This window comes from Lontra canadensis, unplaced genomic scaffold (assembly GCF_010015895.1).
Source record: "Lontra canadensis isolate GAN:19392208 unplaced genomic scaffold, GSC_riverotter_1.0 scaffold15, whole genome shotgun sequence".
NCBI lineage: Eukaryota > Metazoa > Chordata > Mammalia > Carnivora > Mustelidae > Lontra > Lontra canadensis.
The window spans coordinates 22449525-22477394 of NW_022631009.1; the positions used below are offsets into that span (position 1 = coordinate 22449525).

General features: G+C 39.7%; 1 protein-coding gene across 2 annotated transcripts in view; it reads right to left on the reverse strand.

Moving 5' to 3' along the window:
* The window catches only part of CPQ (carboxypeptidase Q), a 358351-nt gene that overhangs the window by 105049 nt on the left and 225432 nt on the right, over window positions 1-27870 (reverse strand). For both annotated transcript variants that reach the window (XM_032858649.1, XM_032858650.1), the window contains exon 5: window positions 2444-2535. In XM_032858649.1, the coding sequence (XP_032714540.1) occupies window positions 2444-2535 (92 nt within the window). The remainder of the gene's footprint in view (window positions 1-2443; window positions 2536-27870) is intronic.

The window sequence follows — 27870 nt, forward strand, 5'->3', positions numbered from 1 at the left end:
TTCATTTCAGCAGCTATCACAACCTTAGTTAGATTGGAGGGTTTCTTTGTTGTGGCTGGAGTGAACTGGACATTGTCTGACTTTTTTTTTTTTTTGCATTAAAAATGCTAAAAAGAAGTTTAAAGACAATCTTATTTGTCCTCCTTGGGTTGGCCCTTGTTTATTATATTTACTTAAACTCAGCTGCTCCAGAAATGATGATGCTCTAGACAATACCTCATTTAGTATGTTAATCATCAGAATACAGAATAAGTCCTTTGAATTTGACTCTATCATATAAAACAAGCAGAATGGTTTTTTGAAGGTGAGATAAAGAGCTATCTAAAAGTAAAAAGCCTATGGTTCCCTTTCTGGAATTTCTTTCCATTCCTGAAAATGCAAAGCAGACCAGCCACCAATATACAGATTCTTGTATAGAGGCAACATGGATATGGTTAAGATAAACCAGTTCTGTTAATGTGACTGCACATCCTCTGGAAAAAATGTATATGTATATATTCCTCTGCCAACCCCCTAAAAGCTTAGAATCCAGTCATTTCTGTTTTCATCCATGTATTTTAGTAGGCTACAGCAAAACTCAAAACCTTAAGAGGAATAAACCTTTTTTCAGATCTAAGGAATTTCACTGGTTGAGGAAAGTTCAAGCCAGATCCATTGCAGCTTAAATCCATTTTTTTCCCCTCAGAGTAGAGCATATAATCGAGCGCAAATGTGCTTCAAAACAGTTCTCAGATGTTCTGTTTTATATAGAGTCCAAGATGTATAGAATCTAAAAGCTCCACCTTAAAAATAACTTAATTACTCTTGTTGCCTCAAAATGAAGCACGAACTTCTAAACATGATGTATATGTTCTTTTTTTTCAGGCTCTTGTTTACCTCCTACACTCTGCAGCTTGCATTCTGTGTACCAGCCACTCTGAACCCCTTTAGTTTCCTCAGGGTGCTGTGCTCGCCTTACCTCCAACCTTTGTACATACTGTTCCCACTACCCAATTCCCTGCCAGCTCCTTTTCCTTACCTTACTTATATTCATTCCTCAAGTCTCTGCTTCAAGGTCATTTCTTCCTTGTAGCCTATCCTGACTGTTCTCCCAGGCCAGGTTAGGCGAGCTTCCCATCTCTGCTGTCAATACGTTATCAGAACACTTCACACGTTGTAGCATAATTGAAGTTCATCAGTTGGTGTCCTTCTCTAGCTCGGAGCCTCGGTACGGTCAGGGTGAACTGTTTACCAACACTAAGCCTATTGCCTACTATGAAGCATAGTAGGTGGTGAGAAATATTAAATGAAGGTTGCTGAATCTAGATTAACTGTCCTCTGATGTTCTAGCCTACCACAACATATAGAAGCTGATGCTACTGACCCACCGACCACAGGACACTTAACTGGAATAGTCTTATTCCCCAGGATCACTTGAGGCCAAAAGAACTGAAGAGGTAAAAGAGTTGAGCATAAAGCACAGTTTTCCTTTGAACAGAATAAAACTATATTCTGTGGTCAAATTCATGCCCCTGAGCTCGTTACTCTTAAGCTCTAACTAAAACAGGGTAATAGAGACTGACTCGGTAAATGATCCAAAAGGCTATAAACACAATTCAAAAAAAACAAACCTCTCCCTGATTTTGATTATGGAAGCTTGCAGATCTGTTCCTTCTAATCTGACACGCAGGACAAACACTCCAGCAACAGCAAACCAGACCCGTCTACTCCGCCCACCCATCGCTGCTCAGCAGCGTACCCACTGATTTGGGAACTCCTCTTGAACTAACATTTGATTTGCTCCAGAGTATCTCTGAGCTTGTACACTTTGTCCTCTCTCAAAGGGGGGTGTTGGCATTAATCTCCCTGACCCCGGTCTTAAATGCGGCCTTGGATTTCTAATTGTGATCTTCCACCATCACCTTTTTGCCTCAAGCTTCACTGTGGTCTTCTGAAAGTCAGTGTCAAACAAAGCCGTCCTCCACATGGCCTGGTCTGAGCCTCTGCCATTCCATCGCCATTATCAGGGCTCCCAATGACTCGAGGCCCCAGGACTTGGTTCTCAAATACCAGTGCTTCCAGGACAATTTCAGGCATTAAAGTATGGGCAAGGGCTCCACGGGGAGAGGGAATGCTTACCTAGCACTATTTTTCTGGCATAAAGAGTAAAGCAGAACAAGAGAGACTTTAAGAAAATGGCGGCATGACAGCTGGGATTCTTCTCAGGTCACAGACCGATGTAGAAACAGAGAAGCCCCAGCTCCACACCCTCAGTTCACCAGCGCATTCTCTGCTGTGGGGCCCTATAAAGAAGGCTTCTGCGAGGGGTGTTGGCTGGGGCCAGTCCACCCAAAAGTATTGTCGAGAGTCTTCAGGACAACAGGGGGAAGCAGGGATGCTGTGCGTTTATTCTCACTAATACTGCACATGCAAACTGCCCAGCAATGGATGGCTACTTTCTTACCTTGTGTAACTGGTAATACTGGAAGCCCCCGATTCCGCCTTGTTCCTCGGCAGTCCAGAGCACCAAACGCAGAGTCCTCTTTGGTCGCAGCCCTGGGGAAAATAATTAAAAGAAGCGATCATTCGGCTGATTTTAAATTTTTTTAAAAATGGCAAGCCCCCTCATCTGCATTCTGGAGGCACAAGGACATCAGAGGCACACATATTCATCTCTTGCTGATGCGGCTGCCCGATGCAGACTGTGGCTGACACAGCAAAACAGCGCCCTCAGGGCTGATCTCCAGGGCAGGTTAATGGAGAAAGGGGTTGTGCAAGTGCTGCCTGCAGGCCAGGAAGTGAGAGCCTCTAATCACATCCTGAACTGACAACCTGCCCAGCAGGACCCAGCGGATGGCCAAGGTCGGAGGAATGTTAGATTGCATATAGAAGATGCCGTTAGCAGGAGTCCAGGCAGATCAGGGCGTCTTGCGATGATTAACAGAAACCAATCATCTGGCTCTACTTCCAGGTAAGGTGTGTAGGGGATTGCTTCTTAGTCTCAATCCACAAGGATAGCTAGCTGCCCATGCTATCCTTGGTGAGGTCATGGCTATGAAGCAGAGGCAATGTTATGGCTACCCATGGTCCTTCTCCTCTACTATTTGGAAATACAAAGTTATTCACTTAAGGTCAATGAAAACAGATGGAACGCAGATGACATTTTACTTACCTTCTTATTTCACAAACAGCTTGGTGCCAATTTCATTGACTTGAGAAATACAAATTTGTATCTTAGAAGTTATTAAAGTTGTTGGCAGATCTGGCACGTCTAGAACCATTTTTGAGTGACTATGTCTGCTCAGTAGAAGTTAAATGAAAGGAAGTCTATTTCTCAAACTTAAGAAAATGGGAACACAATATGCTGGAAGTCCCATTTTGTGACCAAGAATTAAAACCTGTTCTGATTTGGACCTTATGATGTTGTTTCAGAGAAATAACAATGACAGAGAAACAAGAAGCTTGAATCTTATTAAAAGACTCTATCCTCCTGCCTCAGGACAGGGAGCCACAGGGAAGGATTCCAAGTGGCTCTGAGAGGCACCCACTACAAACCTCACGTGTAAGCACATGAGGACGGCCACCTGGGCATGTGGCCTTTGAGGGAACAGGTTGGTCAACTGTAGTGCGGATGGGAAGGCTCCTGGGGAATAAAGCTCTGACCTGCCTCCTCCAGGCACCAACAAGGGTTCTCCTTTCATAAGCCCAGAGCTAGGGAGCTGAACAGGAGCTACATTTCCCATTAAATTGAGTATTGTTGTGAAGCCACTTTGTATGTGAGCATTTTACCATCATTAAAAAAGCACAGCTTTAGGTTGTGGGTTGACCTGCGTTCCCATTAAAGCCTGGGCAAGAAATTTCTATATCAAATTGTTCAGAAAATCCCACTGATGCTTTCTCCTAAGTCCACTAGAACCCAGCTTCTCACCTCTGCTAGCACTGTGGTACCACTGTCTTCTCCCTGGGCTGCTGTCACCCCCTAACTGCTCTCTCTGCACCAGTCTCTCACCCCTGCAGCCAGAGAACTCCTGTAAGAGTGAAACCGGATTGCCTCATTTCTCCGTTCAAAACCTCCCATAGACAGATTATAAGATTCTAGAAGGCAGGGGTTTATGCTTCTTGGTCCCCTGTGGTACCCCTAGTGCCCAGCCTGTTTGGCACATATTAGGAGCCCAATAAATAGGTATTGAATGAATAAATGAATCCAAAGCTTGGAATGTCACTTGGAATAAAATTCAAAGCCTTCTATCACTTTCCCAGCCTCATCTCCTAAAACTCTTCAGCTGGCTCACTCCCAGGCAAGCTGTTACAGTTTAAAAAGGCAGACAAGGCCGCCTGGGTGGCTCAGTGGTTAAGTGTTTGCCTTTGGCTCGGGTCAAGATCCCTGGGTCCTGGGATTGAGCCCCCATGTCAGGCTTCCTGCTCAGCAGGCAGTCGGTTTCTCCCTCTCCCTCATCCCCCCACCCCCACTGTGCTTTCTCTTTCTCTCAAATAAATAAAATCTTAGAAAAAAAAAAAAAAGCAGACAGAGCTGGTGAGCCCTGCAATCATTAGGCACTAGCTGTGTAACCACTGGGAAACTGATCTACCTGAAATTCAGCCGCCTTATCTGAAAAGCGGAGAGAATATTATATACCTATTGCATTGTGAGGATTAAATGAGATGTGATAATGTACAGAAGACAATTCTGTGCTTGGCATGTGATTGACATTTAAACACTCAGAGAGGAAGTTCTTTCATAGGCATTTCAGTGCCTGCTGACAAAGAATCCTGAAGTACCCACAACCTGCTCCAGAGTCAAACTAGCTGCTCACACGCACAGCACAAACTTGTTGCGGGAAGAAGTCTACTCAATAGATCTAAAAAAATCACAACTTTTGGTTTATCTAAAAGAAATGTACTTAATGCCAATTTAAATCAAATGACATTTTGCTGGCAACACAGACAAAATAAGAAAGGATAAAGTACTGCAAATGAAAATTCTGAACTTTTTTTAATCCATAAAAAGGAAAAAAAATACACTTCCTTTTTACCTTATTCTGCACTTACCAGCAAAACAAGGCCAAATTATTAAAATGATGGAATTCTCTCAATAAGGACATAGGTACAGTTAGTTAGCACAGGTTACGGAAAAAAAATCAGTTTTTAAAAGCAAACGCCCTGAATATCCCTATAGATTTGGGGCTCCACCTGCGAATCATTATTGTCCAGGATGAGTCTCCTTCACATTTCATATCAGCCAGATGGCCAATAATGCTATATTAAGATAAGAAAGAAGTAATCAGCTTGAAATGAGGAATGTTAAGGCCTCCGAACAACAGCATAGCTGTCTTTAAAAAGACAAATGGAGCCTCTTTTCAAGGCCTTGAGAAAGAAGCTCACTCCCCGTCAGCACGGAACACCAGAACCTGCTCCACGTTCAAGGTGAAGGGCCAACAAAAGAGGTCAGGAAAGCAGTGGTTAAGCAAATGCTTGGCTGGTCTCTGACATCTCTACTCTGAAATTCTGGTAGTCTCTAAACTCAAGACGAATGCATGGGAATTCATTCAAAGACCAGACCCTCATTCTAGTGTGGACTTTGGATCCCTCCAGCCACTCAAGTCTGCAGACGGGCAGTGTGGGACACAGAAAGAGGCTGGCCAGGAATTTGTGGAAGCGTTATTTGGTTCCCTGCTCTGCCCTTCTGGCTCTGTGACTTCGGGCTACTTACTGCATTTCCCTGGGTCTCAACTTCTTCATCTCTACGATAAAGAAAATGGTCATTGCCTTGTGGGTTTTTTTTTTTTTTTTTTAAGACCATTTTATTATTTATTTGAGAAAGAGAGTGAGTGAGCATGGGGGAGGGGAAGGGCTGAGGGAAAGGAAGAAGTAGGCTTCTCGCCGAGCAGAGAGCAGGATGCGGGGCTCAATCCTAGGACCCCGGGATCATGACCTGAGCCGAAGGCAGACGCTTAACCCACGGAGCCACCAGGAGCCCCGCCTTATGGGATTGTTAAGAAAATTATAAATGAGACGAGGCAAATACATATTAAGCACAGTTCCTGGCACATAGTAGGTTTTCAAGAATTGTTAGTTAGCTTCTTTCTATATCATCCCACACAACTTCTCAGTCTGTGCCAGTAATCGCCAGGGAGATCTTGTGGGAGAGCCAGGAAAGAGGCATCGTCCTCATTCCTCATCCTTACGAACCGGAGAATATCTCTGTTTATTCAGAGTGTGTACTCAGCCAAAGGAAAAGTACAGATTTCATCTAACTTTGTAAAAAAATGCACACCACCTCTTTCAGTATAGAATGCTTCCTTATCCCAACAAAGAGCATATCCCAATCCAAGTAAATTGGAACAGGTTCCTCACTTTTTAAAACTGAAGGCCACCCAGAATTGTTAGTTTCTGAATAAGCTCAAAGGGCTGGATAAATCTGAAAACTGAATCAAGCTGATGTAAGAGTATCTATATTTATCATCTTAAATGGTATAATTTATTGTTTATCTCAAATCCAAACTAGATTTAAAAGAAAGAAGGAATTCTAAGTATTTAAAATAGCAACAACCATAATAAAGCAAAATCACTGATCGCAACACAACTCAGTGATAGGAGGCCCAACGTAGGGATTTCATTTCGTAGACGAACTGGGGTAAACTACTAGCTCAGTAGTGCTCCTGGCTCACAGCCCTGGCTCTCACTCCAGCTATACAGCACTGGCTCCCAGCAAGCACATGAAAGAAAGTCTTAGAAATGGAGGTGAGTGGGAAGACTCTGGGCTCAGCTGTCCAGGAATCGGGTCTCATTGAGGTTTTGTTGGAAGCCGGGCAATTAGTTCCCCTTTGGGTGTATAGAAACTTTTCAGAGATCTCTCACCCTCCCGGAATTTCTATTAAGAACTCCAGATAGGGCAGCACACCTTGTACAGTATATGGTTTTCCTCTTTAAAAAACACAAACTGCTGATAATGTGTCAGAATTCTGTCTTGTTTATGAAATATGATATACATGCGTTTTGCTTTCATTTTACTGAGGAAAGTAATAATGCTAATGGGAAAACAGTACCTAGGAGAAAAGGTCAAAACAATCTGGTTGGACTTTACTTTTCATTATCATCAAACTTAAAGATGAGAAGGCTGAGAGGTGACTTTCATTAAACTGATAAACTGAAAAGGTCAGTTGATTGTCCTACACTTGTACCGAGGGGGCAAAACAAAATAAACTCACATTAATCCAGCCTTGTAGATAGCTTTCCCAAATCATGAATTCTAACGAACGCTATTTGTTAACAATGTGTACTGACCCAAATGCTCATTTACTGTTCAGTTTCAATCCCTCCGGAATTATGTGTGAATACTGCTCTCCCTTCTGTGACCTAACTTTGCAGAGAAAACACAACTTTCTCTTACGGTAAATACTCTATACTCATTTTCCATATAAATGCACTAGTTCACAAAGATACTTGTTGCCCAGCTCTCATTTTTCAATAGTTCAGAAGAGTGCCTATACTTAGAGATTTCTATTCCTGCCATAAACCTGATTAATGTAATATCTGAGGTATAGAGTAAACAATGAAATATTATCATCTAGATTGAATGAGAAGAGGCAGTAAGTATAGTTGTTGACCACATGGATTTGGGTTACATAATTTGTCATATGGTATATAAGCCCATTATTATTGTGTGTTTTTTTTTAATAGGAGGCACAGTTGGACACAGATTAATTATTTTAGTGCAATAAACTGTAACTACTTCTTTTGATACTAAGGCAGGAACAGAAAGTCACTTTGAAGATCTTTTGTTCTTAGAAATATCACTTGGTATCTTAGTTATGTACATATAAAGCAATTAGGCACTTTTGGGGGGCACTGGGACAGGGCAATAAATTGGACTTTCAAAAAAAATTTATTTCAATTCAGTTCAATTGGCATATACTGTATTATTGGATTCAGAGGTAGAATTTAGTGATTCATTGGTTGCATACAATACCCAGTGCTCATTATTTCAAATGCCCTCCTTAATGCCCATCACCCAATTACCCCATCCCTCCACCCATTTACAAATGCACCAAAAACCATAAGACATCTAGGAATGAACCTAACTAAAGAGGTAAAGTTCTATACTCTGAAAACTACAGAACACTTTGAAAGATACTGAGGAAGACACAAAGAAAGTGAAAAACATTCCATGCTCATGAATTGGAAGAATAAATATTGTTAAAATGTCTATGCTACCCAAAGCAATCTACACATTCAGTGCAAGCCCTATCAAAATACCAGCAGCATTTTTCACAGGGCTGGAACAAACAATCCTAAAATTTGTATGGAACCAGAAAAGACCCTCGAGAGCCAAAGGAATGTTTAAAAAGAAAACCAAAGCTGGTGGCAGCACAATTCCGGACTCCAAGCTCTATTACAAAGCTGTAATCATCAAGACGGTATGGTACTGGCAAAAAAACAGACACATAGATCAATGGAACAGAATAGGGAACCCAGAAATAGACCCTCAAGTCTATAGTCAACTAATCTTTGACAAAGCATGGAAGAATGTCCAATGGAAAAAAGACAGTCTCTTCAACAAATGGTGTTGGGAAAATTGGACAGCCACATGTAGAAGAATGAAATTGGACGATTTTCTTATACTCTACACAAAGACAAACTCAAAATGGATGAAAGACCTAAATGTGAGACAGGAATCCATCAAAATCCTAGAGGAGATCACAAGCAGGAACTTCTTCAACCTCAGCTAGAGCAACTTCTTGCTAGACCCGTCTCCAAAGGCAAGGGAAACAAAACCAAAAATGAACTGTTGGGACCTCATCAAGATAAAAAGCTTTTGCACAGCAAAGGAAATAGTCAATAGAACTCAAAGGCAACCTATGGAATGGGAGAAGATATCTGCAAATGTCTCATCAGATAAAGGACTAGTATCCAAAATCTATAAAGAATTTACCAAACTCAATACCCCCAAAATAAATAGATTTTTATACTCCATCTTGTAAGCTGCTACCTCTGAGTCATCAGGAGGAACAACCTGGACACTGGGCAGGCAGCAAATCAGTGTGTAAAAGGAGCCTAAGGCCTTCTAGGAGGAAAGTCCTAGTGTCCTCGCCTCCTTGGATTGGGGCTGGAGGTGATAGACCTGTTGGGTCAAGGCAACAATGACTAAGGTCCTGGGACAGAGAAAGTCCTGGAAACAACTGAAATAAAGTAACCATGACGCAGGGAGGAGTTTGGGCTATTACTGGGGCTCAGCACAGTCACCCAATATTCTAGGGGAAGGGCTAACTTCAGCCTAGCATGTTGTCAACTTTGGAAGCTCCTCCAGATCCAGCTACCAGAGGTTATGATTTAGGGACTAATAACTGAGGATGGGAATGTAAACAAAGACAGTTGTCATCTTGTTGCCCTGGATTAGCACCACTGGGACTCAGGGGTACAAACAGGGCCAGGCAGTGGCCAGATGGAAGAGCAGTCACAGATGGATCTAGCTACAGGTTTCAGGGGCAGGGGTGGAGGGACAACTGACCTATTCTATTTGGCCTGACTGAAGTCCCAGGATGCATGAACTATCTGGAAGCAATGGGAGGGGGAGATAATAGACTTCTTGCTAATAAGGACTATGGAGGCTTGAATGATTAACTGTAAAGAGATAAAAGACATGTGATCATATTTATAACCTGTGTTTGTGGAACAGATCATATAACAGTTGTAATTTCCATAATTCAAAGGGAAGAGTCCTACCTCATTACAATGATTAGGATTCTATTAGCCAGGAAAATCACAATTAATCATTGCTGAAGCAGAAACACTGTGACTACCAGTGTGTGAGGCTATTTCTGGCCCTAACCCAGTTTCCCACTCTCACCCCCCACTTCTGCCTCTCATCCTAAGCTTCAGTCATATCACATTTCCTATCCATCCCTGAAAACATGTCATGCTATCTTTTGGTCCTTTGCATATCCTCTTCTTCCTAGCTGGAATGCCACCTCACTTTTTCCATTTGGCAAACTCCTATTCACTCATCAAAGCCCATCTCTAATATTATTTTCTCTGGGGAAGCTCCCCTAACTCAAAGGCAAAGTTGGCTACGCCTTTCTCAGTGTTCCTGTAGAACTTCATATATACGCCTTTTTTCATTTTCAGCCACACTTAAATGTTGATCTCCCCACAGACCATTAATTTCCTGAGACTTACTCATTTCTCTTTTTCCACATCCTGGTCCAGGACCTGACATTTAACAAGTGCTGAATAAATGTTTACTAACTGATTGACTGGATGAATAAATGAAAGCGTACATACATTTATGTAAGTATAAATAAAAGCTCCTGCCTTTTCATTTAATCTAGACCATATTAGTGCCTCCTGATTTCAGAAAGTTGGTAAGACACACTCTTTTTTGTGAAACCAAAGCCCAAATAACACAGGTGAAACCACACCAGTAGCCTAGAGAATTAGATGAACTTCAACTTCAACATTTGCTTCAGCTGCCATTATATTTACTTACTTTTGCAGCATGGATCTAGTCAAAATTTAGTACAACAGCTTTTGGTGATCAAGTCATTTACATAAATACATTATGGTCAACAGAAATCTTTCTATCAGCTAACCGTATTATAGTTATATCTATTTTGAACTCCCAACAGTTCTCCCTTTTTACTTAGTTTTTCTGATTATAAAAACAATATATATCCTTTTTAAAATTGAAAACTGTGGCAACTTGGTTAAGCATCCGAGTTCAGCTCAGGTCATGATCTTAGGGTCCTGGGATTGAGCCCCATGTTGGGCTCCCTGCTCACCAGGCAGTTTGCTTGTCCCTCTCCCTTTGCCTCTCCCCACAAGCATGCTCTCTCTCTCTTTCTCTTTTTTTTTTTTTTTTTAAGATTTTATTTATTTATTTGACAGACAGAGATCACAAGTAGGCAGGGAGGCAGGTGGTGGTCGGGGGAAGCAGGCTCCCTGTTGAGCAGAGAGTCCGATGCGGGGCTCAATCCCAGGACCCTGGGATCATGACCTGAGCTGAAGGCAAAGGCTTTAACTCACAGAGCCGCACAGGCATCCCTCTCTTTCTCTTTCTCAAACAAATAAATAAAATCTCAAAAAAAAAAAAAAAAAACCCAAAGCTGAAAACTAAGGAAAGCAATAAAAATTTGGAAACAAAAACAACCTCTAAGCCTACTGCTATGCTTCCTTATAAATTTTATATGCAAATATGTGCATACATACATACATATAAAAGTGATATTTTATATATAGTTTTATACTATTTTTTCCACTCAAAATCATGACATATATGGCCTTTATCTACTATAATTAATAATCTTCAAGAGAGTGATTCTTAATTGTTTCAGCTATTCTCTTATTATTGGACATTTAAGGTTTATAACCTCAGAACAAGTTCTTAAAGGAAGAAATACTGATTCTAAATAGTAATGTTTTTAAGGCTCTTGAAACATGTCACTGATGTCCTAAAGACATGTTATCATTTTATATTCCCACCGGCAGTATGTAAGAATATTCATTTTTACTGACTGTGGAATTTTATTCCTATCTCCTTTGTTTTGATATGCGTCAATGTTATATCTATATCTATTTTCAATACTACATTCTACTCATTTTCAGCCACATGATCACACACACACACACACACACACACACACAATCTGTAGTATTTTTTAACTTGATGGAGACAAATGTTAAGTTTATTTCTGAAGCCTGACTAGAGTTAAAATATGTGAATTTGTTTTTCTTATTTAAATTGTCTGATAGTAGGGCTTTTTCATCAGTATATTTCCAAGATTATGTTAGCATCACGTAGAGATCATAAGTCTGATGTAGTTGGCATCTTTAAACATACTATTTCTTTTTCCCCATCATTATTTAGAGTGTTTTTATCTGCAAGGAGAAACTGAGAAGCCTGGCTAATGATAGATTTGAACTCTGAATCACATCTCTGTTAAGAGTTCTACCCTGCAAAAACATCCAGTGGGGAAGAGTTAAACACATAGTACAGTATCTAAGAAAACGATGGTAAATCAAGTACAAGCACCAAGGCTTCTCTTAACAAATTCACATTCACCAGTGTGGTTCTTTAAATTTTATTTCTTGTGAAGACGGTACTGTGTGAGAAGAGCGAATGTGTTTATACTTGAATCAGGGATTATCAGAAAGTAATACAGCTCCAACATGTAGCTGAGATGAGGAAATTCTGGGATCCACTTTCAATGGCAAACAGCAGACGTGGAGCATAAGGCAGGGGCCCTCATTAAGCTGCTTCTGGGAACTCTTTCAAGTGTTAGGGTTACAGGGGATGGATTTTATCTTCATTTTTCAAGGGGTTCTTTGTGTATAGTTATGAGTTAAATTAGTTATGAGTTTACCTAAACTTGTTTTTGACCAATAATTAACTATAATTTTTATTTTTGGTTTCATTTAAGTTTAGGTTTTCAGGCCATAACACATTTGAGAATATCCATACCTTTTTTGAAATCAGTTTTGAAAAATAACAAAACCCTCATCTTCTGGAGCCCTTCTCCATTCTTGGCTCCCAAGGGATCAGCCAATGTTCCTGCTAAAGGAAAATCTCACCCCGGAAAGAATAAGACCATCAAGATGGCCCCCTCCTTCCCATTCCCACTGTGCTGCGGCTGCAGAACTTTAAGCACTTTGAATCACTGCAATCGTCAACTGTCTCCTCTCATTCTCTCTGTAAAACTGCCCCCAGGTTCACCTTTCTACAATACTTCTCTGCACATGTCACTGGCTGCATGAAAATCTTGACCCACTCCTTATAGCACTTGTCTGCCTCTGAACTTGTTTTGAACATGCGTAACTATCAGCAACACAATTTGAGCATGCATCAACACATACGTCTATTTATGTGTAAACGACACATGCACAGTACTGTCAATATACTTCATGTATTAGTAAAATGTATCTTTTTTTTTATATAAAGAATACTTTCCTGTACCCAAATGATGATCTTATGGAGAGCCTGGCTTTGGAGGTCAGTGGTCCATAACATAGAGGCCATCAGCATTAATTAGTATGGCATTTGAGGCTTTATATAGACTAGTTCTAATCTGCCCCTCCAGACTTGCCTCCAACCACTCCCCTTTCCAAAGCCTCAGTTCCAGGTAAATTGATCTCTTCATTTTCTTCCCATCTCTGAACTTCTCCTCATTCCCTTTATCCTACCCCATTTGTTCTTCCTTTTTCTCGACTTACCTATATCCCAACCATCTTTTAAGACCCAATTCCAATTCTTCCTGTTCCACTCTCTCCCTCTTCCTCTGAACTTCAAAACTTTTATTTTCTGTTCCACCCATGTGGCAATTCATCACAATTAATGTACTTCCTGCTTTGGGTTTCCACACATAGCTCCTGGTAAATCAAAGGGCTCTATACATATCTTTTGATGAATGGATTAGCACACCTAATGGAAACTGCTGTAAGCTGTAACAAGACAGATACAGATTAGAACTATAAAAAGAACTTTTGGACAGAGAATATTCTAGACATTAAATCAGTTACCAGTTACATTTGCCTAAGGGAAAGTAGACTTGGAAATAAGGCTGGGCTTGGGCAAGTGGGGGACATGGAAGGAGCCTAGAGCTAGAATATTATAATTGATGCCTCTGCATATACTGAACCTATCCACAGGTCATGGGACTGGCATTTTCTCAAGAGAAGTGTTTGGCCTTCCAAGAGACATGCTGTTTATCTCAAACATTTCATTCCCCAGTTATGGAAAGTGTGAGACACATTTGTATTCTCCAGATAAAAGAAAACTCAGAGCAAACTCAGGGGTGCTTGCATGAAATTTCAATGTTTCAAAATTTATGAACCTTACACTACCAAGGTAATGGATTATTTGACCTGAGGGATCTTTTGCTTTTCCAGGTCACTGGGTCACATCTTATGCATAAAAGTCGTTAGGGTAAGAAACAAGTTTTATATTGTCTGTTAAAAGTATTTACAGGAGCTTATCAAAATTTACTTCAGATCTCAGTGGACGGTCATCTTAGAAAGACTCAACAGGTTTATCTGCTGTCTTTCTAAGGCTGAGCTTATAGGGGTGTGTTCGGTGTCTGAGAACACTCCAATTCTGGAATGAAACCAAATCCACACAGTTATGTGCTTTAATGTGGGAAGGAATGTGATGCCTCCATTCTCAGAACTTTTCCCGGGACCCCTGTCCTTAAACCTTAAAATCAAACTACTAGATTTTTTTTCCCTGCTATGTAGACACTAGCACTTTAAGAACATTATTTCCTGTGATACTCTAACTTATTTATATTTAATTTCCACATTTAACACTTATTAAAACATGCCAGTGCTGTCCATCTTTCAAAATACAAGCATACATTTAAGAATTCAATTCTATAAAAGAAAAAAACCAAAATTCTATAATAGGAGAAGTGTACATACAAATCCACAAATACTCACTTGGACTAACTGTGCAGAAATCAAAAGGATTAAATGGCATAATCAAAGCTACTCAAAATATCAGACTCATTCATTCAACAACTATCCCTCGTCCAGGAACTGAGGGATTTAGGACTGAAGAGCCCAGTTATGATCTTTGGACTCATGGAACTTACAGTCTAGAAGACAAAGAGAGTAAGAAACCCCCACATATTCTTATCACCATTGCTATTATCATCATCATTGTAGGCACTTGGGATTCATCTAAAAAACCTCATCTTTTAAAAATGAAGTTATTATTTCGCTGGATGGAGAATGAAGTTACTCCAGAGAGAGAGAGAGAGAGAGAGAGACTTGAACTGGGTTCAAAAATAGAACTGGGAGGTAGGGTAATGTAGGCAAGAAGTAGATGAGAGCAACCACATAGTGGTACAGCATTTGTAGCACTGCCCACGTGACTTTAAAGATGGCCAATACTCAGTGCAAGCTGGGCACTCAGCACTGCATAGGACACTGTGCTAAGATGTTTCCAGATAATATTTCATACAATTTTAGAAACATTACCCCATTTAATTATGCAAAGCAAGTAATATTGCCTTTCCCTTTTACAAATAAGGGAATTTAATTTCTACACCTGAAATTAAGTCATTTGCCCAATACTACACAACTAGTAAATGGGAGAGCTGGGATTCTTATTGCCCAAGTCCATGCCCAATCCATGATTTCAACCACTTCAGGCTTTTGCCTTCCCAAGCAATAAGCTGAATGGGAAGATCTGACTAGTCCTTTACCTTCATCCATCTTCTTTTAGGTGAAACTCTCACATTAGGGAATATAATCTAACCAAGCTATCATCTCTCTTCTTTTAACTCAAAGGTATATTAGCACCTTCAAATTCCAACTAAAACTGTCTAATATCAAAAACACAAAGTGGCAAGAATATGGCCTGTAGACAATGTGGTCAGTGGGGGTGAGAACCGGGACCAATGTGAAGAAGGACATTTTCTAAGTTGATGGAGATAAGCAATTAGATCCTAAGACATTCAAAAGCTGAACAACACTGGGATTTTAGATTTATAGCAACAGGAATGACAAAAGTCTTGAACTGCTGGGTCTGAAAATCATCACTAACTTGAAATAATTAGGAAACAGAGAAGGAAAATAACATATTTTCTATATAGGCTGTTGGAAGATTTACTTGCATTTTGGGAACCTGAGCTCCAGAAATAATCAAATTGAATCTAAAAATGTATAAGCCTAGCATCCACTTAGACAAATCAACAAAATGCATTTCCTGCACACAAAAATCACAGGGCTTCTCAAGAATCAGGAAAATACGATCAACAAGATTATTGTGGAAAAGAAGCTCTGAATGTAAATACATTAATTTTTGTGTCAACAATAAGTCCTTTTGGAAAACACAACTCCCAAGGACGTTGCGGGGGTTTTAAGTCCTCCTGTGAAAAAAAATGTTTTTTTAAACGTCCAGTTTTCACTGTTCTCTGCAGAGGGAGATTAGACCAGAGGGAGAGTTGTAATTGAGTTTAGGAACAGATCTGGAGGGAGGGCAGAAGGGTGATCAAGGCGCAGATTAGTGGGGAGCGATTACACAACAGCAAAGGTATTTACAGTTCCACTGATGCCATATTGGAGACAGCTGGCCACCTGGTGGGGTGGTGAACCTGAGGGAGAGAAGGGAGCAGGATTTATTGGGTACTTACACTATGCCAAACCCTGTGCTAAGCGCTTTCCAGACATTATCTCACTTAATTTTCACAACAATCTTATGATACCAGGAGTATAATGAAGCCTGGGGGTATGATCCCCAAGTTACAGATAAGGAAACAGTAGACTAAAAGGAGGTAAGTGACTTGCACAATGTCACGGAGCTAGTAGGTGCTAGAGGCTGAGTATGAATCCAGATTTTCTTTTACCCCAGTGTCCGTGCCTTTTCAGCTAGACCACCCTGCTTCAGGCCCCCATACACTGAGAATATTCTCAGATATATGAAAGACAAAAATAATTAGACCAAAAAAAAAAAAAAAGACAAAAACTAATGGCAGGACCACTTCAATAAACAAGGTAGAAGTAACTGAGTTGCTTTTTAATGAGTGTTTCACTAAGTTGGCCATGTCCCGAGCCATCAGTGTTAAGTCACGGGGGGTCATTACAGAGGACAGGGTTGTTGTCCACTCGGACCCCACCTTCTAAACCCTCCTCAAGTTTCCAGGGCAGTCTTAGCCAGGAAAAGAAGCAGTGTGTGAAGAGAGACAAAAAGCCCAGCACAGAAAATCAACCCCTGCCAGCCTGTTCCTTGTAGAAATCAGAAATTCTACAAACCCCATTGTGAGCCGCAGGCCTGGAGTGCGCATCTTCACTCTCACAGGCAGCAGGTGATAAAACTCATCTCCTTCAGCCAGAATTTAGCAGGGCTGACTCTCACCTAGCTTGACCAATGGACGAGTGAAAGAAAGAAGGAAAGAAAGAAAAGAAGGAAGGGAGGGAGGAAGAGAGTAAAATTAATGGAGAATTAAGAAGACCCAGAGAACAAAATGACTAGGCTATCAATGATACAGATATGATAGAAACATTCTTAAGTCCCATTTCAAATGATGAAACCCAGATGGTAACCTGTGTTTCTTTCTTTTATACAGAATAAAGAGCATCTTTTCCCCCATAGATAAGTAACTCCTTAGATAAAAACAGGTGACCATAAACAGCACTGTCACAAACTCAAGAAAAGATGTGGACACTGTACTCTGTCTCTTCCTGCACTTCTTGCCAGTACACCCCTGGTTGGGGAAGCTGTCAGCCAACCATACTTGCTCCTGAGGTCCTGCATTCACCCTCTACAATAATGAAAAATCAGATGCAACATGGGGGAGACCAAGTAGAAAGAATGCTGGAACCTATCCAACATAGAATCGAAGAATCCCGAGAGGAAGGTGTCCATCTGGCCCGGCGCTCTGCGGCATCTGAAGGTGCACTGTGGGCACGAGACACTGGCAAAGGGCTCATGTGGATAGAGGGCAGGAGCCCAGCGGCTGATCTGTTGGGGCCCAGGGGTTGGCTGTGAAGAGGCTGCCGATACAGAGGTACTGGGAGGGGTCCACCCTGTAAGGTAAGGAGGCATTGTGCATAGGACCAGATGGTCTCCAAAGCCAAGGGACAGGGAAATGACAAGTGCATGGCCACAGAGCCAGCCAGGTCACCATGGGAAGGAGCAATCATGAGAGAAATACAAACCAGACAGACTTCCCTGGGGTTGTGCTGATCCTGACATGGACAGGAGAACACTAACTAGAGGCTAGAGATGTTTGTTAATGAGGTAAAGGAAAAGGGAAGCTAGCACATATTGAATGCCTATTGTATGCTAAAGCAATATGCTAAATAAACATGTTATATGCACTAGTTCCTTTACATTCTTCTCATTTGACCTTCACTGGAACACAATGATGTAGGCATTATTATTTTTCCTATTTCACAGATTAGAAAACTGAATTTGAGCGAGGTGAAGCAACTCGCTCATGGTCTCATATAGTCATCCCCCCTTCTCTGCAGGGGATAGGGTCCAAGACCCCCAGGGCTTGCTTGAAACCACAGGTAGCACTGAACCCTATATATATATATGTGTGTATATATATATATACACACATATATATATATATATATTTCCTATATATACATGCCTCTGATAAAGTCTAATTTATAAATTAGGCACAGTAAGAGATTAACAATAATACTTAATAATAAAATACAATAATGATAACAATCTGCAGTAATCAAAGTCATGTGAATGTGGTCTCTCAAAAGATCTTCCTGTACTGCACTCCCCCTTCTTGTGATGATGGGCAATGATAAAATGCCTACGTGGTGAGATAAAGTGAGGGGAACAACACAGATACTGTGACCACAGTAACACTGGGCTGCTGCTGACCTTCTGACAATAATCAGGAGGGTCATCAGCTTTTGGACTGCGGTTGGTGGTGGGTAACTGAAACCAGGGAAAAGTAAAATGGCATACAAGGAGGGGACTACTGCATCTAATGATGACAGAAGCAGGACTCGAACCCTTTTGATCCTGAGGCCCACAGTTTAAGCCCATACTCCTGCACATGGGTTCCTACAGTGAGCCCTGCGGGTAGGGACTGATTCCCTTGGGGATTATTCCTGTGAGAAGCAGGCACAGGCAACTGATAAAAATCACAACAGATGGCCTCATCAGACACCCGCTCACAGGACACAGATAAGAAAAGTCCTCTCTTGGCCAATGACCAAACTGAAAAGTGAGGAACTTTGCCCACGGGAAGACCGGTTGTCTCAGCACTGGGTTCACCCTGGCCACAAGTCAAAAGTACATTTGTACGTATTTGTAGAAACAGGCAGGCTAAAATGCCTAAGCATAAATCAACATGATATTACAGAGTCTACTGGGCTATTGATCCCAGCTTCCTGGCTCTCCTGGGTTTGACTCACCACCATGTTGCCCAAGTATATTTCAGTATACTTGGGGGATCCGTAGCATAAAGCATCAAATTGTTCTGAGCAAATAATTTTGTCTTTAAATTCTTAATGATAACAGGCATTAAAGAGGTTTTTAAGAAACAGAGTTGTCAGGTCATTTCCTCAGGCTTGGGCTTTACAAGGACCTAAAGAGAGAGGTTGGTTCACTGTCCAACCAGAGTAGCCACACCTATGTTCAAGCCCTCTGTATGGCAACAATGTTGACTTATTCATTTCTGAGCCCTGAAGCTGGAGGATTTTGAGTCAACTGCCTGCTCTAATCTTAGCCAGACTATTTTACTGTTCCAGTGTTAAATAACAGCACCACAGTGAGTCTCTTCGTGCCTAACAGACCATGGGCATTAACTGTTAAATAAACAGGACTTATCCCAGTGTTTCACAGCCCACTTCTTTATAGTATTAAAACTGTTGCTTCATCCTCTTAAGGTTCCCAAGTAAGAAAAACAGCCTGTTCTTTATTTACTATAAGCAATAACAATTTTCCCTCCCATCTAGAAAATGCATGCCATGGCCCAGAATGAGGTTGACTTCAAGAATTAGATCACCTTAGACTGTAAAGCATAACTGGGTTCTGGCTGCCTGTGTTTTTTGGGGAGAAATCACAATCCACTTTGAAAATTTACACACATTTGTTATTTTAGAAATAGTTCTTTGCTTTGGGCTTTTTCATGAGCAAAGGGTTTTTCTAAGGAGAGTGTCAAATAGCCCCATGATTACTCCCATTTTGCTATGCTAATCATTATCTTCCATTACCAGGCTGCAGACTCTGTCAGTTCTGAAAACAGCCTCTTTATGGAAAATAAAATATGAGTCAGGAGGCAAGCAAGTTCTCAGTGGCATTTACATGTGTCATCTTATTCTAGGCAGTACCTGTGGCATTTCTACAGGGTGGGCCTGCTTTCATCAGCTGCCAAAGGCATCCTGAGAAGACATAAGCACTCAAAGATCTGGCTGGAAAAACACCACATGGCTTCTGTTAAAACAGTTGGAGGCTAAAAATTAAGGTGCATAGAAAACTGTAACACTCCAAATGAAATGGGAGGTTGTTTCTCTCTTAATAGATGCCCCTCTCATTCCAGAACCAGCTGGTAAAGACATTGGTATACCTGGGGCCTGTTTGGAATTTGACAGGAAAAAAAAAAGAAGGCAAACAAAAACTCTTCAAACAAACAAAACTTTTGCAAGAGAGGGATGGGAGGAGGCAGGGTTGAGGGCAGGAGTATGCAATTTCAGGACTGAGGCTGAATATGCTTTCCTCTGGTTTTCTTTTATGTTTCTTCATAAAGCTTTATTCATGCTTTCCAGCTATTTTATAGCAGTTTGTTTTTCTAATATACTTAGGTTGCCAAACTAAAAAAAGCATCTCTGCCCCCATGTACTCTCTTTACTTGAAAGACAAGTTTCAACTCTTCCACGCAGGAGAATGAACCAGCCACCTGCCATAGAAGTTAGGGAACAAAAGGTTCCCTTGAGAGCCTGTCGATTTCCAGGCCCAGCCACTCTGTGCCCAGAGAAGTCCGTTCCCTATGCACCGGGGTCCATCCTGGGCTGCCAGCAAGGCTGTTGGCACAACACATCAGGGATCCAACCACTGTATTTACATTTTAATAAGTATTTTGCTTGTATTACTTTTTCTTGCTTGTTTCCAGGGGTTCAAACAAAGGGAGAGACAAAATAATAACCAGCTCCCATAAGGAAGAATCAGCTACATTTGGCTGAACTACAATTTGGACTAAGAAATCAGAGCTGAAATTTTCCAAATAGGATAAATATTTAGAAGGCGACAAATGTGCTCTGGTAAGTTTTATTTTCCTTGTGCTTCTCTGTTCTGAGCACGAGCAATTCCCTGTTGTCCTATTTACTGACTGTAACAGGTACAGTTGGAGTAAGAGACTCCTGTGATAGTGTCTGCTGGATTCGAGCACTTGACACCTTTTTGGGGTCAGGTTTGGGTAAATCTAAGGAACAGCAGGACATAAAAATGGGAAGAGAGTCAAAAAAAGCAACTCGATCCTTATGTGCTGTCACTTCTATTCAAACTCTCTTCATTCCCTTAAGCAAAGTGTATGTCTTCTTGGCTTCAAAACTGTTTCCTCGCTTTTATGGAAATTTTGAGAGCCCTCTTTTGACAACTGCAAATAACCTCTCAAAATAACACAGGTACAAGGATTTCAGACTGGTTGACAGCCTCAGCTGCCTGAAACCCAAGGCCTCTGTTAGGCACTGCCAGGCTTCTCTAGACTTTGCTTCCCTTGCCACGCAATTTTGGGGGAAGTATTCAGGATTCTATACTGCAGAGGCTGCCTGGGATATTGGTGATTATTGTGAGCACATTTCATGGAGCATATGACATAGGCAATAACCTTTTCATTTTAAGTTTCCCATTGCTCAGTGCCTCAGTGTGTGCACATATGGGGAATATATACCTCGGGGATGGGAAGACTAGCTCTGAAGGACTACAAATTGAGATTTTATGTCCAGAGCAACAACAACAACAACAACAAAAACAACAAAAAGCGCAACTCTATATACTCACATTCACATGTTTGGATGTCACTCCATTAAACGTATAACCTCCTCAATGGAGAGACAAGGTTCATTTGTAACTAGTAACATTTATATGTCATTAACATGTCAAAACCCATCAAGCTCCATAACATAGTTTCGGATTCAAGCTATGAGAAAAGTTTTCTTGCCATCTTCTTCACACTCTTAAATGTTAGCTTAGGAGAAGCTGTCTTTGCTGGCTATTCAAAATGGATTCTATATCAGTCCCTATGAAATGATCATAAATACTCAGTTGCTAGAGAAAAAAATCACAAACCTTCCATTCAGGCCACATTTGTGGCGACCTTTTCTCCAATCCCATAGGAAATTACTTTGATTGTATTTTTCAAAAAATAAATTTCTTTTTTCTCTTAGAAGCAATCCTATTAATCATGGAAATTTTAGAAAATACACAGAAAAGAAGGCATAACTGAATTAACAAGAGATAATCTTTGTTAACATTTTGGTATTTTCCTCTAATTCTTTTTTGACATGCTTTCAAATTTCTTTAAGTTGTTCCATTATACATATGTATGTATGTGTAGACTTGTATGTGTCTATCTATATATCTAGATCAATATAGAGATATGATCCATTTCACATGTATTTTTCATTTTACATCCAACCTAAATATTTATCTGTTATTTCATAGTCTCCCTAAAATTGTGCTTATATTGGGCTGCAAAATAGCCCATTGGGACAAAGCATGATTTAACTGTCCTTCAATGGTTATACTTTTTCATTTATTTCCAATATTTAACATTACAAACAACATTATAATGACTGGTTTCAAACATAAAACTTTTTTAGATATTTTAATTTTTCTGAGGATACGTTATGAGAAGTAGAATTAGTCAACAGGTAATTTTAAGGCTCTTGATATATATTGCCAAATTGCTATCCAAATAGTTGGTATTAAGTTATATTTCCATAAACAGTACACGAAAATACCTGTTTGCTATGCTCTTACCAGGAAGTATTCTGTGTTTTTAAATCACTAATGTAGAAGGCAAAAGATGTTATCTCATTGTTTGGAATTACATGTATTTGATTAGTGCTGGAATTTAACATTTTCAACTTGATTGTGAATTACATATTTTGAGCCTTTGCCAATTTATTTATTACTTCCCGGGGATTTTTTCTTATTGGTTTATTTGAATGTTTTATGTATTAAGGATATTATTGATTATAATTTCATTGGAATTCTTTCACATATTTTGAATTGAATCCTGTGACTTCACTATCTGTCCTTCTTAATCCCCAGGTTTATTGTTAACATATCAAAGAATGGCCTTGGATTTCACATGATAAAAATGAATTAGGAGGATTAAGGAAAAGATGTCAGCATGGTTAATTCCAAAATGTAATTCCATCTCTAGTATTCTATATTCAATTTTATTGTTTTTCTTTTTTTTTTTTTTAGTAGTGTTGTGTTAGTCACCCTACAGTACATCATTAGTTTTTGATGTAGTGTTCCATAATTCATTGTTTGCATATAACACCCAGTGCTCCACGCAATCTATGCCCTCCTTAATACTCATCACCAGGCTCACCCATCCTCCCACTCTGCTCGCTTCTAAAACCCTCAGTTTGTTTCCCAGAGTCCATAGTCTACTGCTTTTCAACATACACCAAAATCCTTCTTAAGTCTGAGTAATAAAGACAGGTGCACATATCATAGGTCATAGTGATAGTGATCACAGTTATCAAGAAAATAATATTATCTAGCAGAGGAATGAGGTTAAAGGTAGATGCTCCATAAGTGTGCCCAAGAACCATGAGAATTTTTTCCTCTCTACTTGGTCCGGCATTGTAAGAAACAGCACAATTTTAAAGGCCCCTTCCAAGTACAGGTTGTCAGTATGCACCCAGGCTTATCTCAGGCCTTTACCCAATCCTTTAAACATCAGATACACTTGGCAAAATGTACAGATGACTGCAGGCTGAGCTACATAGCAGCAGGGAAATGGAACAGAGGTAACTCCACAGTGGAAATCTAGCAATAGATCAAAGTGTTGCAAAGCTGGCTACAGCTGAAGGGGCCAAGATTCTCAGGCTTCAAGAGAAATATATAGGTGTGTATATGTATATAGAATGTGTACAGTCCTGGGAAGTAAAGTCAAAGAATTGCAGACCAATTGTATTCCTCTAAAACAAAAACTTCAGGTTAATAACAAGTAAACTGTGCTTTGAGGTGTTTAAAACGTTTCAACATTAATTTTCCCAATCTTCCCAAGGAATCAATGTTTATGATTACATTCATTTTATCCATGCAGTAGCTAAAATAAGATGACTTCATTGAGGTATCCCCAATTACAGACTTTTTAACTTGCAGAGCAAAGGATCTAAGTCAGACCCATAGGCTGTAAGACTAGTCAACTCTGTGACCTCATCAATAATTACTAGGCTTGCTATCCTCCTTATTCTTTGGCTGAATTACTGGCTTTCAGTTTCTGAAGAAATTCTGCCATTATCTAAAACTTTAATTCATACAGAGTTAGCAGAAGACTACCTTTCCCCCTAACTTCTCAGTGGAAATTTGGAAATAAACTGCTTCTTTGGTGGATATGTTTCCTTATTCTGTCCTTCCATGTGACCTCCACCATCCTCTCCTAATGTAGGAAAACCTCTGTGGAGAATTGCCATTGGGTAGCTACAATCAAGGAAGCTAGTCCATTGTCCGAAGGGCTTGCCTAAAGACCAAGAAAGTCTGACTATCCATCAGAAGCTCAACCTGTCTTCTCAACCCAACTGTATAAAATTCAAAATTAGAACCAGCATCTGCTTTCAAGGGAAAGACATGAGAGTAGAAAGGAAATGCTCCTCTGTTAGAATCTACTGGGCAGCTTGGGAAGACCTTCAAGTTCTGGCAATAGCAAATTCTTCGGGCTCTATAAATGGCAAATAAGTTTATGCCTCAGGAGCCTGAAGGGTTTTGGGTTCCCCAGAAACATATCATAGGGGGTAACTAGACTGGCTGAGAGAGTACTTATGATTACTCAGCCTGGATGATGCTGGCCACATGCGATCTGAAAAAAGTGCAACTTCTATAAAACAACAAATCACTATGTAAGGAGGATCAGAATTCCATCAATGTCAGTGTTCTAGGACACAATCTCACAGAAGAAAGTCTGCTGAGAAAGACTGCTGGAAGTCCCAGTAGCTTTCTTAAAGGTTTCTCTTTTAGATAAAAGAAGATATCACAGAATAGTCATTAAGAACCTGGGTTCTGAATTTGACTGACTGAAAATCTAGGATGCACCACTGACCACACTAGTTAAAGCTGCTTGACCTTGGGCAAATGACTTCAGCCTCTCTAACTAAGTCTCAGGGTCCTCATCTGGAAAATGGGGATGATATAGTTGTATGAGCCTCACAAGGATATTATGAAGATTAAATGAAAAACATTATGAGCTTTTGGTAGATAGAAAACATCCTATAAAGGTAAGCTATTGTTATTATAGCAGTAGTATATGCTGTTTTGAATCCAATCCTCTGTCTCACAGACAATTCTTATTTGTTATTTACAAAGTTTCTCAACAAATACAGTTTTGGGGTTGTCTAGTAAACAGCAAAAAGACAGCAGCAAACTAACGTTTGCTAGTTAACTAGCTAGAGGGCAGCACAATGACTACATGGGAAGTGACAGCAGGCAAACAAGTAAACCAACAAAGAAGAAAGTTTTCTTATAATGTAATGCAAGAATAAACCTCTGGTAATTAAGGGAAGCATCAGTGTTATTTCCTATCTCCTCATTCCAAAACGCAAACATTTTGTTCTTGATATTCTTTAGCTTCACCTTAATGTAAATATAGGATGAAGTTTTTAAAAAGTCATCTTGCTTGGCATCCTTTGAACTTTTTTGAATATGAATACTCATGCCTTGCCTTAATTCTAGAAATATTCAGCAACTATCTCTCTGCTTGCTCCTACTGGAACTACTTAGTGATGTATAACAAAACTTCTTATTTCAAAATCATCAATATTTTCAATTCTTTTTTTTTCTTTTCTACGATTTCCTAATTTACAGATTCCAATTCTTAAAGTCTCTCTTTGATGGCATTCTTTTTGACTATTAATTCTCTCTGTTGAAATTTTAAAAGAATCCAAATGACTCTACATTTAGATAATTTTAATTGTTTTTTTTCTTTTGTATCTGTACATTCCGATTTCATGATCATTTAGTTGTTATTTCATAAACACCTGTTCTTTTTTTTTAATGGATGCTAGTCATTCTTTTATTTTTTGAAGGTTTTAAACAGACTAGTTTCTTATTTTCAAATCTTTGCCACCATAATCATGCCACCCTATGATGACTTGCTATAGTATGGCAGGCTATAATAGATATAAACTCAGTTGCTGCAAAGTATTAGAGACCGTTTAGATTGAAGGGAGAGTATAAATAGAAGAATGGAGGTGATGCAGATTAGATGAGAAAGCCACCATATAATTTACATTTTTCTCAAGTTGAATTTTAAAATACTAAGAGAAAAATACCAAAGTCTTTAAAGAAATAAGCTGGATTAGGACATATGATAAATAGCTTGTTTTACAAATTCAAAATGCTAACTGTTTCCAGGTAGTTTTCCTTGTCCTGTGCCTAGCAAGAGTTTAAGATTTAATACTCTTCTCATTGACTGTGGTTTGGATGGATGAATGAAGAATAGATAGAAGAATATTAAGTAATGATGAACCCCACAAATGTTAGAAGTGAAATGATCATTAATATCATATCTCAATTCCAAGAGCATATCTGTTTTGCAACCAATGTTTCTGAAATTAGAACAGTCTTATGGTCACTATATACATCCATCAAGAAAGTTTTTTTTTCTCTAAAAAATCTCTTAATATGAAAGAGACATCTTTGAAATAATGTTATTTGGAATTAAAGAAATGGAATATTTTAAAATCATAATTATGAAAAGGTTTTACACATATGCACAAAACAAAAATGATAGCAACAATTTAGAAATTTCTAATTAAATGGGAACAACAGAGACCAATCTCTAACTGAAATAGATAGGCTATGCTATACTATAAAGTCAGCAAAAATCTGAGTGTGGTCAAAACCAGAAGAAAATTAAATTATAGGTTTTGAACTCTGGAGGAAAATAACCTTTTCCTAGCTCCCTAGGGTCTGCCCATATGAGCAACTTTGACTCTTCTAAAGCTAAAGTGAATTTTCTAATAAGCCAGTGGAAACATGTTTATGAGTTTATTCTGCCCAGCAAAGAGGACCTTAATTGGTAGAGAAAAATGAAAAGGGGATTTGTGAATGCTTTTGATCAAAAGTGAGGTATCTCTGAGAGAAATTTTTCCCTTGAGGCTAAGAAAACATTTGAAGAGACTTTCCAAACAGAAGATCTCAGATAAAAGGCTGCAGCCCAGAATTATGAAGCAGTCATCAATCCTGATTCTCCTATGCCCTAGCAAGACTAGAGGTGAGTGATAGGAGACCTGGGACCTTTAGAAAACAAGGCCATTGGCTCCTCCTGCTAGAACATTTCCAGATGCTTAGCCTACCTTATTTCATTAGTAGCAAACCACCTGCTTTCCTCTAGTCAATAAACCAACCAAGACTCTGGGGGAAAATTTTCAAAAAATTGCCATTCAGTAAACCTCATCCAATGTTATGACCTAATGATTTAATAATTATTCTTTGGGAAAAGCTGGAAACACAGGCATGGAAAAATGGTCCAAAAGATAAACTGCATATAAGCATAAGCAACTGGTTGAAAGGAGGAAACAATGAAAGAATTGTAAAGGAACTGAATGCATGCAATACCAAGAAATTAAGACCTCCATACAGACAGTATAGATATATGTTTTGAACTCTAAGATATATTTCCCTAAAGACTCAGAAGATCAAATTAAATTCTAACCTAAATCTGTTAGGATAAGATAGATTTTATGCCTTGTCTACAGGTATCACCCTGTGCAAATAAAAGCTGAACCTGGAAACTTATCAAGTAGAGAATCATGGAATAATAAATACTTTGAGATGGGAAGGACTTTGAAGGTCATGTAATCTAAAACTTCCCTGGTCTGCAAATCCCTTGTGTAACTCTGGGACCAAATGACCCTACAGGCTCTGCGTGTATTTATTCTTTATTTATTTTTATTTGTTTACCCTTTTAAATTAACATATAATGCATTATTTGTTTCAGGGGTACAGTTCTGTGATTCATCAGTCTTACACAACACCCAGTGCTCACCACAATGCATACCCTCCCCAATGTCCATCATCTAGCCACCCCATTCCCCCTCCCCTCCAGCAACCCTCAGTTTGTTTCCAAAGATTAAGAGACTCTTATGGTTTGTCTCCCTCTCTGGTTTTGTCTTGTTTCATTTTCTCTCTCTTTCCCTATGATCCTCTGCATTGTTTCTTAAATTCAGCATATCAGTGAGATCATA